This window comes from Talpa europaea (assembly GCF_964194135.1).
Source record: "Talpa europaea genome assembly, chromosome: 15".
NCBI classification, from domain to species: Eukaryota; Metazoa; Chordata; class Mammalia; order Eulipotyphla; family Talpidae; genus Talpa; species Talpa europaea.
Window position 1 is genome coordinate 71864816 of NC_140083.1, and position 14206 is coordinate 71879021.

The window sequence follows — 14206 nt, forward strand, 5'->3', positions numbered from 1 at the left end:
CAAGGTTTCACTTCTATCCTTAAGCAACTTTTCAAAAGAAAACGAATTAAAATGAAAGAGCAGCTGACCCCAGGAGTTCAAAGGTGATGCAGAGGTGATTCCGGAAGTAGAAAAAGTCCTTCATGTGCACCACATTGTAGGTGTTGTCTTTGTCCTTCTTTCTGAGGGCGTCCAGGATCTTCAGCTCCACCAGGGCCTGGTGGTGAAATCTGAAGTGATTGGGGGGCGGCAGGGAGGGTGGGGAATAGGGACAGAAGACACTGTGTCACATCATGCTGCAGGACCCCATCCCGTGACCCCAGCAGGACTATCTGGGGGGCAGAAAGCACTAAAAACCCCATATGTTTGCTTCCTGTTTGCCTCCTTAAGGACTTAGATGGGGGTGAGGGCTAGGAAGAGAAAGAGAGAGAGAGAGATCAGTGAAAGAGGCAGGGAAAGAAGGTTGGCATTATGAAAGGATCAGAGCTATGTGGGATCCCTCTTCTGTGTCCTACTCCATCCCCCAAGCCACACCTCTTCCTGTTCCTGATGATTTTCAAGGCCACCAACTCATTGTTTTTGTGATCCAAGCACTTGGCCACCTGTCCAAAGGACCCTTTTCCAATCATTTCCAGAACCTCGTAGCGGTAGGCAATGTGGTCATGCAGAACCTGCAGAGGCCAGACCAGCGTGGGTGAGGAGCAGAGCCCTAGACCTCAGGGCTTCCTGAGCTCTAGGGCTCCTGGATACCCATCCTCAGTTCATGGCTGACTCCTGGGGGGAACTCTCTGAGCTGCCCTGGGCACATGTGCAGATCCCACCCTTCTCTGCTGCTGCACTGATTAGGCAGTTGCCCAGGTCCCAGGCCACCCATGTGGTGCGGGGCAAGTCCCACAGGCTTGGTCAGTGTCAGACACTGCAAATGTCAATGTCTCTGGGCAACTTGCATCCTAGTCCCTATCTTGCTGCCACCTCTGGTTTTCTACATGTGTGGGAACCTGGAAAATACAAAGGTTGGATGCCCTGACTATCCCTTCCAGTTGGGACATTTCATGACTCTTGAAAGCAGCTGAGCAGCAGCTTAATTTTGCATATGATGATAGATTCTCAACACAGAGGTATTCAATTAACCTTTGAATAATTAGGTATTCGATAAACATTGCTAAGAAAATAACGTGAGAATGCAGCTCTGTTGCTTGTGTGAAAATTCAGCTATGCACATCGTATGCTTGCGTGTACACAGATGGAGCTTCTGAGCACACAGCAGGAGCACTCTATCCCTCCCACTGCACCAAAACACAGCCAAGATTTGAGATTAAGGAATGGAATTATGGTTAATTAATTTACAGGTAGTGCTGATATCCTTGGGGAACTTTCCAGGTTCTACATGCCAATTTGGGGTGGGGGTGCGGGTCATAGGTGGGCGTTGAGAGTACCTGGTTATTTTGGAGCTAAATTTATATTGGGGATTCTTAACTAAGGAGCCAGTAACAACCACAAAATTTTGTGCATGTTCAGGGCACCTTTCTGAGATGAGGACTTATAGCTTTTACCAGGCTCCCAAAGGGACTCCCCACCTAAAAACATTCAGAACCAAGATTCTAGATAGAAGACAGGTGTCAAAAATTCCAAATCTTGCTTCTTAAGGTTTGGGCCAATGACGAGCACCATGAGTATCCTTTGGAAGCTGTTTAAAATGGCAAATCTCGGGCCCACCCCAACGCCACTGGATAAGGACCCATATTTTTAACAAAATCCCAGAAGTTTGTGTGCAGAGTAAAGTTTGAGAAAGACTGCCTAAAATGTTATTGAGAAAAGCTGCCTTCTCCTAGGAAGCCATGGGAGAACAATCCTGTCTCCTAGAGCTCAAGGGAAGTAACCAGGAGAAGAAATTCCCATCAGCTTACGAGCCTTGTCCACTAAACATTACACATACAGGCATCCTCTGAAGAGGAAAGCACTTCCTGAAGTGAACAGGACACCCACTGCCCAGATTTCACCCCCAGATGGGGGAGAGGCACTGCTGGGGGCACTCAGAGCGCAGGTCAGAAGAGGTGGGGGGGAGTTGGTCGGTCTCTCTTTGGAAAACTGGAGGAAGCCATGCCCCACGCTCCAGGACAACTGGTTCTGTGGGGCAATGATGTCTGTTTCAAAATGAAAAAGGGCCCACGTGTGGGCTTCTACAGAGGAGACTCCAAAAAGGAGTGTTGGGGAGAGACTGCCTCTAATCTTAGACTCTGGTGTTTTCCAAAGGGCCCCGGACTGTGCAGAAGAGGAGCCTGTGGGAGGTTACCCCAAGTGCACACCCGCTCCCCCAGACACTCCTGGAGAAAGTTCTGTGAGCTGAGTGGTTTGCATAGTAACTGTGTGTTTTCTCGTTTTTAAACATGGTATTTCTTTGGTTTGAGCAACTACTAGATTCCTTTAGGGTGCCTAGCCCCCCATCTATAAACACTGAATGAGCTACAACATCAAGCTTTTTTCTTTACAGACTCTCTTTTGCCCCCCCAAGTCCAAGGCCCTGCAGTTACCATGACCTTCATCACCTTCATGTAGGAGCCATGTTCATCATCGAAACTTGTCTTGCAGAAATTCTCAGGTTTCATGTGCAGCTTCTTTGCTTCAAGCCCTAGGAACCACAGCTCTGTGTAGCCCAGGATTTCACTTTGCTCATAAGAAGAGAGTTGGTTCTTAAAACACGTGAGGGCCTCTGTGGGAAAAGCACTGTGGTTGTCTGTTAAGTTGTAGCACCCCCGGGAGGGACCCAGGGTGCAGATGATGGCATCCCTCCTAGATCAAGAGCTGGTCAATGCTTTCCTCAGCTGTCTTTCTGGGGGCTGGGCATCTCAATCTCACAGGGAGGGAAATAGAACAAGGATGAATGTCAAGGTCTTGTGCTGATTTCAACACATCAAGAGGAAAAAAAAAAAGGTGCGGAAAGGTAGAATTTTGTCCCCAAAGAGTTACAGATTGCATCAGCATGGGTTAAAAAAATCTAAGAGTAAACTTAGTGGCAACAATATAGTAGATGGTTAAATTAGCAGTTGTCTGAGTTAATGGCTACACTGAGTCTACCTCAGAGCTTTTGCAACTATTCTGTCTTCAGGGATCAGGAAAAAAACATAAATGTGATTTTAAAGGTCCAGGTAAGCCAGTGAGCCCCTTAGATTACAAGAAAGATGTGGGTGCTCTTCTCTACTCTGCCCTGGTCAATCACTCAGGGCTCTGGGGTTTGGTCTGGGGGTGGGTGGGGGGGAATTCACACTTTAATAGATGGAGATAAACCCAAGTGGCTCAAAGGAATGAAACCAAGACTGGGAGAAGCATCATGCTATTTGATAAACTGCTGAAGAGTAGAAGGAAGTGATGGGGAGGAGCAATGGAGGGGGCGCATGGGGAATCAGGGGTGGGGGAAAGACCTCTGACCTCATCTATGTGAAGGGCTCTCAAGAGGAAGGCAAAGAAGGCACCTTCTTTGCCCAGAGGATAGAACCAAGGCCCAAGAGAACAGGGAGCCAGACAGTGGCTCTGCAGAGGCAGACCCAGCTCAGGATGAAAATGGTCTCCTTATGGGGAGCTCCTGAGGTCGTTCAAGCAGAGGAGGGACAACTGATTTGAAAGCATGGGTCCAAGCCTCAGCTCGTGCTGGCACACCAGTTACCTGTGGATATTGGTTCTCTTGCTTTGAGCCCTTACAGATTATGAATCTCTGAGGAGATCTTTTAGGTATGACCCTTGGCAATTACAAACACCTGGCAGGTCTGGGCAGGGGTGAGGGATAGGGGTTAAGGAGGCAGGTGTGGAGTGGGGAGCTGCCACCTCACACCAGTATCATTCTAGTCTCCTAAGAGTGACAGTCAAGGACTCAGGCTGCTCTGCCTGGCCCAGCCCTTGCCCTCACCTGCATTCCTAATCCAGGAGCTTCTACTCAAAGGCTGCCTCAGGTGCTCCTGCCAAGACCTCCTTATCCACAGACATTTCCCTCCACCCTGACTTGGTGCTCAGTACATTTCCACTCCTAGCCATTTCCCTGGCCCTCCTCTCCCTTAAAAAGCCAGGAACAGGGCCTCCCTGGTGGCGCAGGGGTTAAAGACAGCTCTATCAAGCTATCGCCAGTCACTGCAGCACGAGTTCAATTCTCTGGCTGGCCAGGGAGCTACCCACATGGCACAGCAGACCTCTCCTGCCTCACCCACATGTATTTCAGTCAGTCTGCCTGTTCTGTTCCCCACTCTATCTCTGGTGAATCCTCTCACCCGTACCCCCCCACCACAGACCTCTGGCCTATACCCCAACTCTTGTATGCATAAATAAATAGATCTTTTCAAAAAAAAAAAAAAAGCCAGGAACCTTTTGTCCAGCCTCGGGTAATTGGCACAGATGAGCTTCAGAGTCCTCTCCTGAGCCCCTAGCCTATAGCATCACCGGAGTGACCAGCTGAACTATTCCTTTTCCTTTGGCTTGCTGCCCTAACCAGCCACTCTAACTGCCAGCAACTTTACCCACTCCAGCCCAGCCCAGTCCAGCTAACACCACACCCCACCATCCCCTCTATAGCCCCCCAGCCATACCTGCCGATGTCAGAGGCATCTTATGCTTCCTCGGTGTTTTCTCCTCTGACTCGGGATCTTGGGTTTTAATGTTCGAGGGGAAAGACCTTTCTGAAAGTTTACACCCAAAGGCTGACATCTGTCTGTAAGTTTGAGTCTCCTGTCCAGGGAAAGAGACTTGCAATAAGGACCGCTTGTACTGCTCTGGAAGTCGTTGACCATTTGGCTGACCTGGGACACACGTGTCCAGCTTCTCCTCCCTAACCCAGGAAAAAATGGTAATTCCGAGACAGTAGATTTTCTGAGTCTTTCTCCCCAGAGAAGCATCCGTCTGACTCAGGGTCCTCTCTGTGAGACCCTCATGCATGACCATATGTGACAATGGCAGTAAGATGGGAACAGTTTCTGCTGGTCTTGAGGCCAATTCCAACACACAGGACTTGCCCAAAGATACTTTAGTTCAAATACTTAAACTTATTCCTGCATTCCCTGTCCCCTCCTTAGCACCTTCTCACATGATCTCATTTGGTCTTTACAAAAAAAAGTAAGGGACTCTGTAGGGAATTAAACAGTTTGGATGCTTTTACTATGTATACACCAGACCTTTTCTTTTTCCTTCTCTCAATGAACCCTCATGGCAAGCCTGCAGAGGACTTGCTTTGCAGGTAAGAGAGCTTCAACAACTTATTTGTTGACATTTGTTGACATTTACATTGATTGTAAAGAGCACCCAGCTCCTGGGCTGACACTCTTTCCCAACTGCCCCGGGCCTTTCTAAACTTCTTTCCAGGCTGAGATCAGGTCTTCCCAGGCCCGCTGCTCCTCAGCACTCACCTGATGCACCAGGAGTGGCTTGAGCGGGAGTTTATTGCCAATACGAGGGAATTTAACCATGTTCTTCTTCGGTTTGGGATTTGCAAAAGGAAGTGAAGTAACACTGGTGTTTGTCTTCTGTAAGAGGAAAAATGAGGAAAGTTACAGATGCCTTGGATGAGAAAAGGTCTGTAGAGAGACATTTCTTCCAATCCTCTGTCCACGGCAAGGATGAGTCTAAACCAAATCTAGTCTTAAATCTATTTTGCAAATTCTTGGAAAAGAGAGTGGCCAAGGAGACAGACTTTGAGTCTATAGAACTAAAACAGGCCCCACCAGCTCCTTCTCTAAGCTTCAGTTATTTCATCACTGCCACGGAGACAAAAATGGGACCTACCTCATAAGGTCTTGAGAGGTAAATGAGGCAACCTGGGTAGAATAGTCCATACACCTAGGCATTATTATCTTCATTCCTTTATTTACCAGCTTAACAGGGGAAATTCTTTCTGGTACATGTGCAACTCTTCCTTGATGCCACATAAGCTCTTGTTTCATTTTCCTCTCCATGACTGACTTGACCTACTCACTGGGGTCCTTGCACCCCTGCACTGATTGATTGATGACTGATTAGGAGAGAAGCAGACTGACTCTCAAAGAATAGTAGTCTTTGAAATTGCATGGAGAGGAAGGATGATGACATGGATGGAGCTCATCATTTTATGATGAGTTGACCCAAAATGCCTATGCCAAGCTTCCCTTGGCCACCCCCCTACCCTCAGCCTCTGCTAGAGAAAAGACACTGGCATCACTTCCTACCTTATGAAAAAATTGGGTCATTTTGAGAGTCTTGATCTTGGTAGGTAGCTTCTGGGCTTGAACCAAAGGCTTACTCTCAACCTGGGTTGATGGAAGAGAATTGGAATAGTGCTTGGCATGGTTTCAGCTCATGCTGCTCAGATATTTATTTTGCTTCATTACAATAAATAAGATATACTAGAAGCCAGTTTCTCTGACCCCAAAGCTAGAAGAACTAAGAGCAGCTCAAAGAAGTACTAAATGCACACATGCATGAATGAACGGTTACGCAAACAAATGATCTTCCAAGCGGTGTCTATCCAGGGTACTTGTCCTACGGTTTTCACACTCTTGGAGAAAACCCATTTAACCCTTTCTCCAAATAAAATCTTAACTGGAAGCCCTGGACATGGGAAGAGATAAAAATTGAATTTCTCTTCTTAAAGAAAATGCCCGTAGGGCCTCCCCTGGTGGCGCAGGCAGTTGAGCGCCGTGCTGTGAAGCTGTCCACAGCCTCTGCAGTGCTGGTTCTATCCCGGCCGGCCGGAGAGGGTCCCACATGGCGAGGCAGACCCCTCCTTGTCTCGCCCGCTGCTCCCCTCAGCAGTGTATTTCATAAGTCTGCCTGTTCTGTTCCCCGCTCTGTCTCTGGTGAATCCTCTCATCTTCCCGTGCATCTGGCCTGTACCCTGGTTCTTGTATAAATAAATTAAAAAAAATAAAATCTTTAAAAAAAAAAAGAAAAGAAAATGCCTATAGTCTTTCTAGGGAATTCCTTTACCATCTAAGTGGCTCTGAAAGTGCCTCGGGAACCCATTAGGAGACAGGAGCCCAGCCTGAACTCCAGTAACCTGGCCAGAGGAGACTTCATATCAGGAAAGGGTAAGAAGGGAAGACAAGACACCAGGACAGTGTGTTCCAAAAGGGGTAAACCCACTGTGGGCTAAGTGACATAACTGTGTACCCAGATGACAGTTATTCCATGGTAATTCCCTTTATTTAATACTCACTTGAAAAACTATAAATAAGGTCTCCCTGGTGGCACAAGGGGCTGCTATCAGCAACCGCTGCAGCACATTCGATCGCGGCCGGGGAGCTGACCCCCATGGTGCAGCAGACCTCTCCTGTCTTACCCCCTGCTCCCCTCAGCAGTGTATTTTGGTCAGTCTGCCTGTTCTGTTCCCCATTCTGTCTCTGGTGAATCCCTGCACCTCTGGCCTGTACCCCAATTCTTACATCATAAATAAATAAAATCTTTAAAAAAAAAGTTCATTAACCAAACACAATCCAGGCTCGATACTAAACAGGGGACATGAACAGTGAGTATCAAAAAGGAAGGAAGACATCACAGAGAAAGCAAAACACCCATGGGAATGAGGAAGCTAGGGGCTTAAAGTAGGAGAGGGTGGGTTCTAATTGGATGAGAGCATGGAGAGCATGCTCATTGGCTGAAACGATAGTATCTGGGCATCCTCCAGGTACGCTATGGATGGTGGAAGGCACTGAATGCTAAGCTGAGATGCTTTACATTATGAATTATAGTGAACCACTGACAGCAATGTTGGGAATTACATATGCAGTATTTCAGTAAGACCCCACCAGCAGCAATGTGCATAAAATAATGCTTAACGGTAAGGACCTGGAAGTCAGACTCTTGGGTTTTGAGTCTCAGCTCCACTACATCCAGTCACTTGACAGGGGGCAAGTTATTAACCTTTCCTTGTGTAAGAGGTGAGTCATCACAGCACCGACCGCAGAAGTGGTGATGCTGAGGCTGTCCACAGTCAGGCCCCTGGGGAGTGGCTGCAGAGAGCCCCTGGTGGGGTTGGGAGCTACAAGGAGCCACCAGGGTCTTTCCAGGACCCTGTTCTCCCAGCTCTGGGCACCTTCTCAGCATCCAAACTTTTTAATATGACCATAGACAGAACATTTAAATTACTATTATCTAAAACAAAACATATTACAACACAGAACCCTAATTAGATCAGTGCAATGTGCGAGTGGGGACGTAAAGGAATGGAGGCGTCATAGTGGAGAGCATGCTTTCCCTGAAAGACACAGAATCAACCTGGAGAAGGGCCTTCCAGGGACCTGGACTAGAGCTTCAGCGCAGGGTATTAGCTTGGTGCAGATGGGTGGAAGGGAGAGCCCTTTGATGGAAGCTGACAACAGAAAAACGCAAGATGAAGGTCTCACAAGGACAAAGACCGAAGGTGGAGATGGGGTGATTAATGAATCTTGAGCTAAATCCTGGTTATGGACGTTTCCAGGAATCTGAGATGGGGTCAGAAAAGATTATCAGCCAGAGGTTTATAAATCAGAGAGGATTATAATCACAGAAGACCCACCCAACCTGACACCAAGGTGATAATTTCCACAATAATTCCATCAAAGAACCCTGTAAAAGAACGCCCCTTGCTCTGGCAAAATGCAGCTCCCTGCCCACCTGTGTCTATGCAGACGTCCCGGACTATTTCTCTTTTTCCCTTTGCTTAATAAACTTGCCATGTGCTGATAAGAAGGAACAAATGCTGAATTCTTTCTCAGAGGGACTCAAGAACTCCACACAACAGACCCCACCACCTGAACCCCAAAACTATTCACTAAAGGGTCAGGTTAAGAGTCTCTCACCTCTGGGACCACATACAAATCTGGGGATTCCCCTTGGGTCTCCTGCTAAGCTTGCTGGCCATAACTGGGTGCTTCCCTGGGAGTCTCAGTCCAGGCTCTGCACCCACACGCCCCCAGGCATGCACAAGGAGGCTGATGGTGGCCTGAATCGCAGTCCTGCCCCTGGGCCCCTCCGCTGCCTCTCTGGTGCTTCTGCCTTCTGAGCTGGCAGGCTTTCCCTAGGCAAGTCTCTCCTCCAAGTTTCTGCACTACTTTCGTTTTCTCAACCAAAAAAAAAAAAAAAAAGGTAATTCAGATCTTAGAACTTTGCAAAAGCCAACTCACCTTTCTGAAATGAAAGTTGAACTTAGAAGCTGATGCTGTGGAAGGGTGGGAAGCGGAATTCCTGCTGCTCCGCCCCCATGCTCTCCCCAGGAGTCATGCAAAATAGCTGGAAATTTGCCAAACTACAGTTGACCTTTGGACAAGTAGGTTGGAACTGCAGGGGGTCCATTGACATGGACAATTTTTTTTCCTATCCTCCCCATTCTGCATTTAAGCACCCCTTATCGGATATCCTCAGATATCCTTTGGCTAAATTCAAGAATGTGGGACCTACTATTCTTATGCAGATTTTCCACTGCCCCTAACAAGTTGTTCAAAGGTCAGCTATATCCAGTTATAGATTCCTGAGATGCAGCCTTAAGGATTCTTCCAGAAACACCTCTTTCCTGCATCTCTTAGCCTGGAGGATACTTGGAATCATGGAGTAGGGGTGCATCAGCCCAGCGATATATTTATTCTTAGTGTATTTACTGAGCACACTGATGCACCAGTGTTTCCAATTTTGACTGAAGAGCTTTTAAATGTCAGATCTCAGTTCTGACACCAATCTCCCAAGCAGCAGAACCCATACAACCTTGTTTTTTAGAAAAGCCCCTGAGAGAATTCTATGCAGCTGATTTAAGAGCCACAATCTAATGCAATCCCCTTCTTTGGGATTAATCTCCCCACCTCTGAACCCAGTGTCCTTATGCCATTGATGTTTATGTATCCATCCTAAATTTTTTTAATGAATTCTTATCTCCCTCCAAAATTCTATGGCTGCAAGCACCGGGCTTTCTCTGAGATACCAGCCTCAAGAGCAGCGTGCCTGTGTAGTTTCCGCTCAGGCCTCCAAGGGGCATGCCATCATCATCACAAGCCTGGACTGAGCTGGGACCACCTGCAGAATCAATCTTGGATGTGTCCAGAGTCTCAGGGTGGGGGTGGGGTCTTCATTAGGTATCCTCCTCCTTGGCAGGGGTGGCACGAGATCTGCAGGCTGCTTCTGTGTGGTTTCATGGGAATTATCTTCAGTGCAAGTCTAGAGTAATCCACACAAACTGAGTGCAGCAAGCACAACCCTCTTACTTGGGGTGGTGAGAGGTTGCGACATCTTTTTACAAATCTGCTAGTCGTCCATTATGATTTCTTACCTACTGTGAGCTGCAGAACTGTGAGAATGAAGCCATTCTTTTCAGGACTGCCCAGCAGGACCCAATGGCAATGGTCTCCTAAGCAGTTTCCCTGCCCAATCCATCCACTATGACTTAAGTGATCTCAGAAACTCAACAAGGACATTTGATCATGTTGCTTCCTTGCTTCAACCTCTTTGCTGACTTCTGAGCATGGAAGATCTGGCACACACACCCTCCCAGCCCCATCCCTTGTTGTGGCCCTGCCCCTGCTCTTTTCTCTTCACCAATTATGAATGACATGGGACTCTCAAACACCACGCTGCTGCACATCACTGCACTTTTGTTCCTGCTCTGTCTGGCTTGGAACCACTCCTTCCTTCCCCATCATGCCCTCTTCTGCAAGCCCGGGTCACTCGCCAGCAAATCCTCTCTCATTCGAGCCCCACCACCTTCTCTAGAAAGACTCTGTGACCATTCTTTCTGGTGTTTGCCAGAGAAAACTTCTCCTCCTCCTCTCTCTCTCTCTCTCTCTCTCTCTCTCTCTCTCTCTCTCTCACACACACACACACACACACACACACACACACACACACACACACACACACACACACCATTACAGCACCTACAAAGCTTGGGGCACAAGATTGGCTCACATCTGCCTTCTGCTCTAAGGTTTTTTTTTTTTTATAGAGGCATGTTTTTATTTATTTATTATATTTGTTTGTTTGTTTTGTTTATACATGCGCTGGGTACAGTCAGAAGCGCGGGAGGGTGAGAGAATTCACCAGAGCCAGAGCGGGGAGCAGAGCAGGCATAGGGACTGAAGTACACTGCTGAGGGGAGCAGCGGGTGGCAGGAGAGGTCTGCGCACCATGTGGGATCCTCCTCCGGTGGCCGGGGAGCAGCCGGGGATCGAACCGGCGCCGCAGAGGCCGCAGGCAGCTTCGCAACCCAGCGCTCAACCGCTGCGCCACCGGGGAGGCCCTGCTCTAAGGTTTTAAGCAAAGAGCTCAGGCTAATCTCAGCATCCCGAAACCTAATACCATATCTCACACATAGGAGGCACTACAGTGATTGCTAAGGGTACAAAAGGAGGTGGGAGGGAAGGGAAGGAGAGAGGGAGAGACCAAGGCACATGGAGCTTCTGCTTATCATCAGGACCTGAGCTGACAAAGTGGCCAGGGAGAAGGTTGAGCTTGGACTTCAGCTTCCCCTTCCAATTGAGGCCACCTATCCTGGCCACATCCCTCTTTGAGAGACTGCCAACCCACCAGGAGCCAGGGCTCTCCTATTCCTTGGCACTACCTTTTGCCTGGAAAGCCTCCAGATTGCCTAATCCATGCTGCCCATACTCACCCCTCAAAGTGAATTGCATTTCCAGAGTGTGTGCCTGGAGGTGCTCTCCCCAACAGTGCACCTCCACTTAGAGAAGACTTTCAGGGGCTGAAGGAAATTTCAGGGCCCCCTCCTTGCATTCCATCATGCCAGGCCCCCACCCCACCATACACATGCTGCTTCCCCTTGTGTAGAGAGCTCTGGCTTTATCCACAGGTGGCATGGGGGTGTATTCCCGGCCCCTAACTCAGAGCGAAAAGACACACGGCCTGACCCCTATGCCAGAGCCCCAACAGCACTGCCTCCCCATTACCTGGAAGTCTTCATCTCTGAAGTTCAGGGGAGAAAGCAAGGGATACCCAGTAGGCATCAGGGCCGCCCTGGTCCCCTGCTCCTAGCTCATGCTCTCACTCTTCTCAGAAAGGCATGCTGCCACCAAGGTTCCCAGCCCAAATCCTACCTCACCGGCTCTTTTTCTGTTTCCTCAGCTGACTCCTCCTGGCCTCTTTCTCCTCCCAGTTTAAAAAGGAAAAAAAAAAATCCCAAATGCCTAGTCAAGATTGTAGTTCAAGTTCTGGGATATCAAATCACAGCTTCCTTCTTATAGGCTCCATAATCTCTTCCCAGAGGCCAGAACAACTGGGAGCTCAAAACAAATGCATTAATGCAGGACGAGGGTGTGACGAAAGAAATCTTTGGGTATTCTCTACAGAACACAACACCTTCCACAATTAGGCCCCCGCAGAGCAGCAGAGAGCTGGAGAAGAGGGAGGTGCCTGGGTCCTTGCATCCCCAGCGAAGGCATTAAGCTACTATGTGCTACAGCCTTTCAGCAAATCACAGCACCTCTCCCACTGCCCCTTCTAGCCAAGATGCTACCCTTAAGCCCCCCTGCTGTACATGAGGAGCCAGGGAGCCTGGACAGAGGCGAGCATCCCTCTGACGACATCCACAGCCACGCTGGGCTCTGGAGACCCATTAGCTGAGTGAACGAGCCCAGCACTTGGGAGGACCAAGCGAGCACATCATTGCATTGACGTCATGTCCTCTCTGGGGTCCTGGGCAAAATGAAGGTGAAGGGAGGAGATTCTGCCCAGTGTGGGGGAATAACACAGCAACTTCACAGGGTGAATGGGGCACACGGGAACTCTGCTCAATTTTTCTGTGAACCTGAAACTCTAAAAAGTAAAGTCCATAAAAAATAGGCAAGTCAACAACCAGCAGAAGGTATTTATAGCACATACAACTGGCAAAGGATTAGCACATCCCTTGAATAGTTTATATTTATTTATAGATAAATATATGTATCTACTCTTCATGCATAGTTTACATCTTGTGGAACATGTATATTATATATGCATACATGTATAAAATATTCTACAAATCAATAAGAAAAAATAATACAACAGAAAAATATTTACGCAAAGAGATGACCAGGCATTTCACTAAAGATCAACAAACACATAAAAGAGGTTCAATCCATTAATAATCATCACAATGAAAATCAAAATACGATAAAATATTGTTACCCAGGTCCCAAACTGACAAAAGAAAAAGTCATACAATAATAAGTGATAAAAAGGATGTGGAACAGCTAGATTCTAAGGGACTGTTGGTGGCAAGGTACAATGATGGCTAAATCTTATAGACTGGTGGGAATTATTGGGCAAAGTCCAACATTCACAGGCCTTACTATACCCCTCCTAAGTATACACTCTAAAATCTCTTGCCTACACACACTAAGACACATGCACAGCCACGTTCATAGCAGAACCATTTACAAAAACAAAACACAAGAAAAATATCTTTATCAGCTGTAAAACTGACAAGAGGTGTAACATGTCCATACAATGGGATACAGCAGTGAAAATGATGAATAAGTAGGTTCCTAAGAACAGAGGACACAGACACTGGTCAACCAGTACGGAGTCCTAACCAGCCCAAGGGTAAGCCAGGCAGCAGGGCACCAGGGTACACTCGCTAAGTGCTGAGCATAAAAAGAGAGTTGCAAAAGAAAATTAAATAGTTGGGTCTCCCTGGTGGATCAAGGGGTTAAGACACAACCTATGAAGCTACCCGCAGCCTCTGCAGCACAACTTCGATCCCCGGCAGGCCATGGTGCAGCAGACCTCTCCTGACTAGCCCGCTGCTCTCCTCAGCAGTGTATTTCAGTCAGTTTGCCTGTTCTGTTCCCCACTCTGTCTCTGCCCGCACCTCTGACCCGTGCTCCATTCTTGTATGCATAAATAAATCTTTAAAAAAAAAAGGAAAATTAAACAGTTGATGCCACGTCTATAAAAAACAAAAGCATGCAAAGCTAATCAGTACATAAGGTAGGAGGTCTAGAAACATATAAAGAAAAACAATGGAATAATAAATGTCAAGTTCACAAGAGGGGCTTGCTCAGTGGGGTTATGAGGGAGTGAGACATGATGGGGGAAGAACACACCCGAATTCCTTAAGCCACGTTGGACACACACAGGGTATGCATTATATTGTTATTCTTTTGACTTTTCATATATACTTACCTATTTATATGTATACTCAGCACTTAATAATCAAAAAAGGTAAAGCATTAATTTCTTTCTTTTTTTTTTTTTTTGGTAAAGCATTAATTTCTACAGAATAAAGTCTGAATCCTGATTTTAAGTTTTATTAACTTGA

At 47.4% G+C, this 14206-nt stretch overlaps 1 protein-coding gene across 1 annotated transcript in view; it reads right to left on the minus strand.

The window, feature by feature from the left end:
* The window catches only part of DYRK4 (dual specificity tyrosine phosphorylation regulated kinase 4), a gene marked incomplete at both ends in the record, with an annotated part of 33729 nt that overhangs the window by 14462 nt on the left and 5061 nt on the right, over positions 1 to 14206 (minus strand). Inside the window, 6 exons of the mRNA XM_084256105.1 lie at positions 69 to 209; positions 514 to 650; positions 2526 to 2689; positions 4551 to 4689; positions 5364 to 5480; positions 6159 to 6239. Of these exons, the coding sequence (XP_084112231.1) occupies positions 69 to 209; positions 514 to 650; positions 2526 to 2689; positions 4551 to 4689; positions 5364 to 5480; positions 6159 to 6239 (779 nt within the window). The remainder of the gene's footprint in view (positions 1 to 68; positions 210 to 513; positions 651 to 2525; positions 2690 to 4550; positions 4690 to 5363; positions 5481 to 6158; positions 6240 to 14206) is intronic.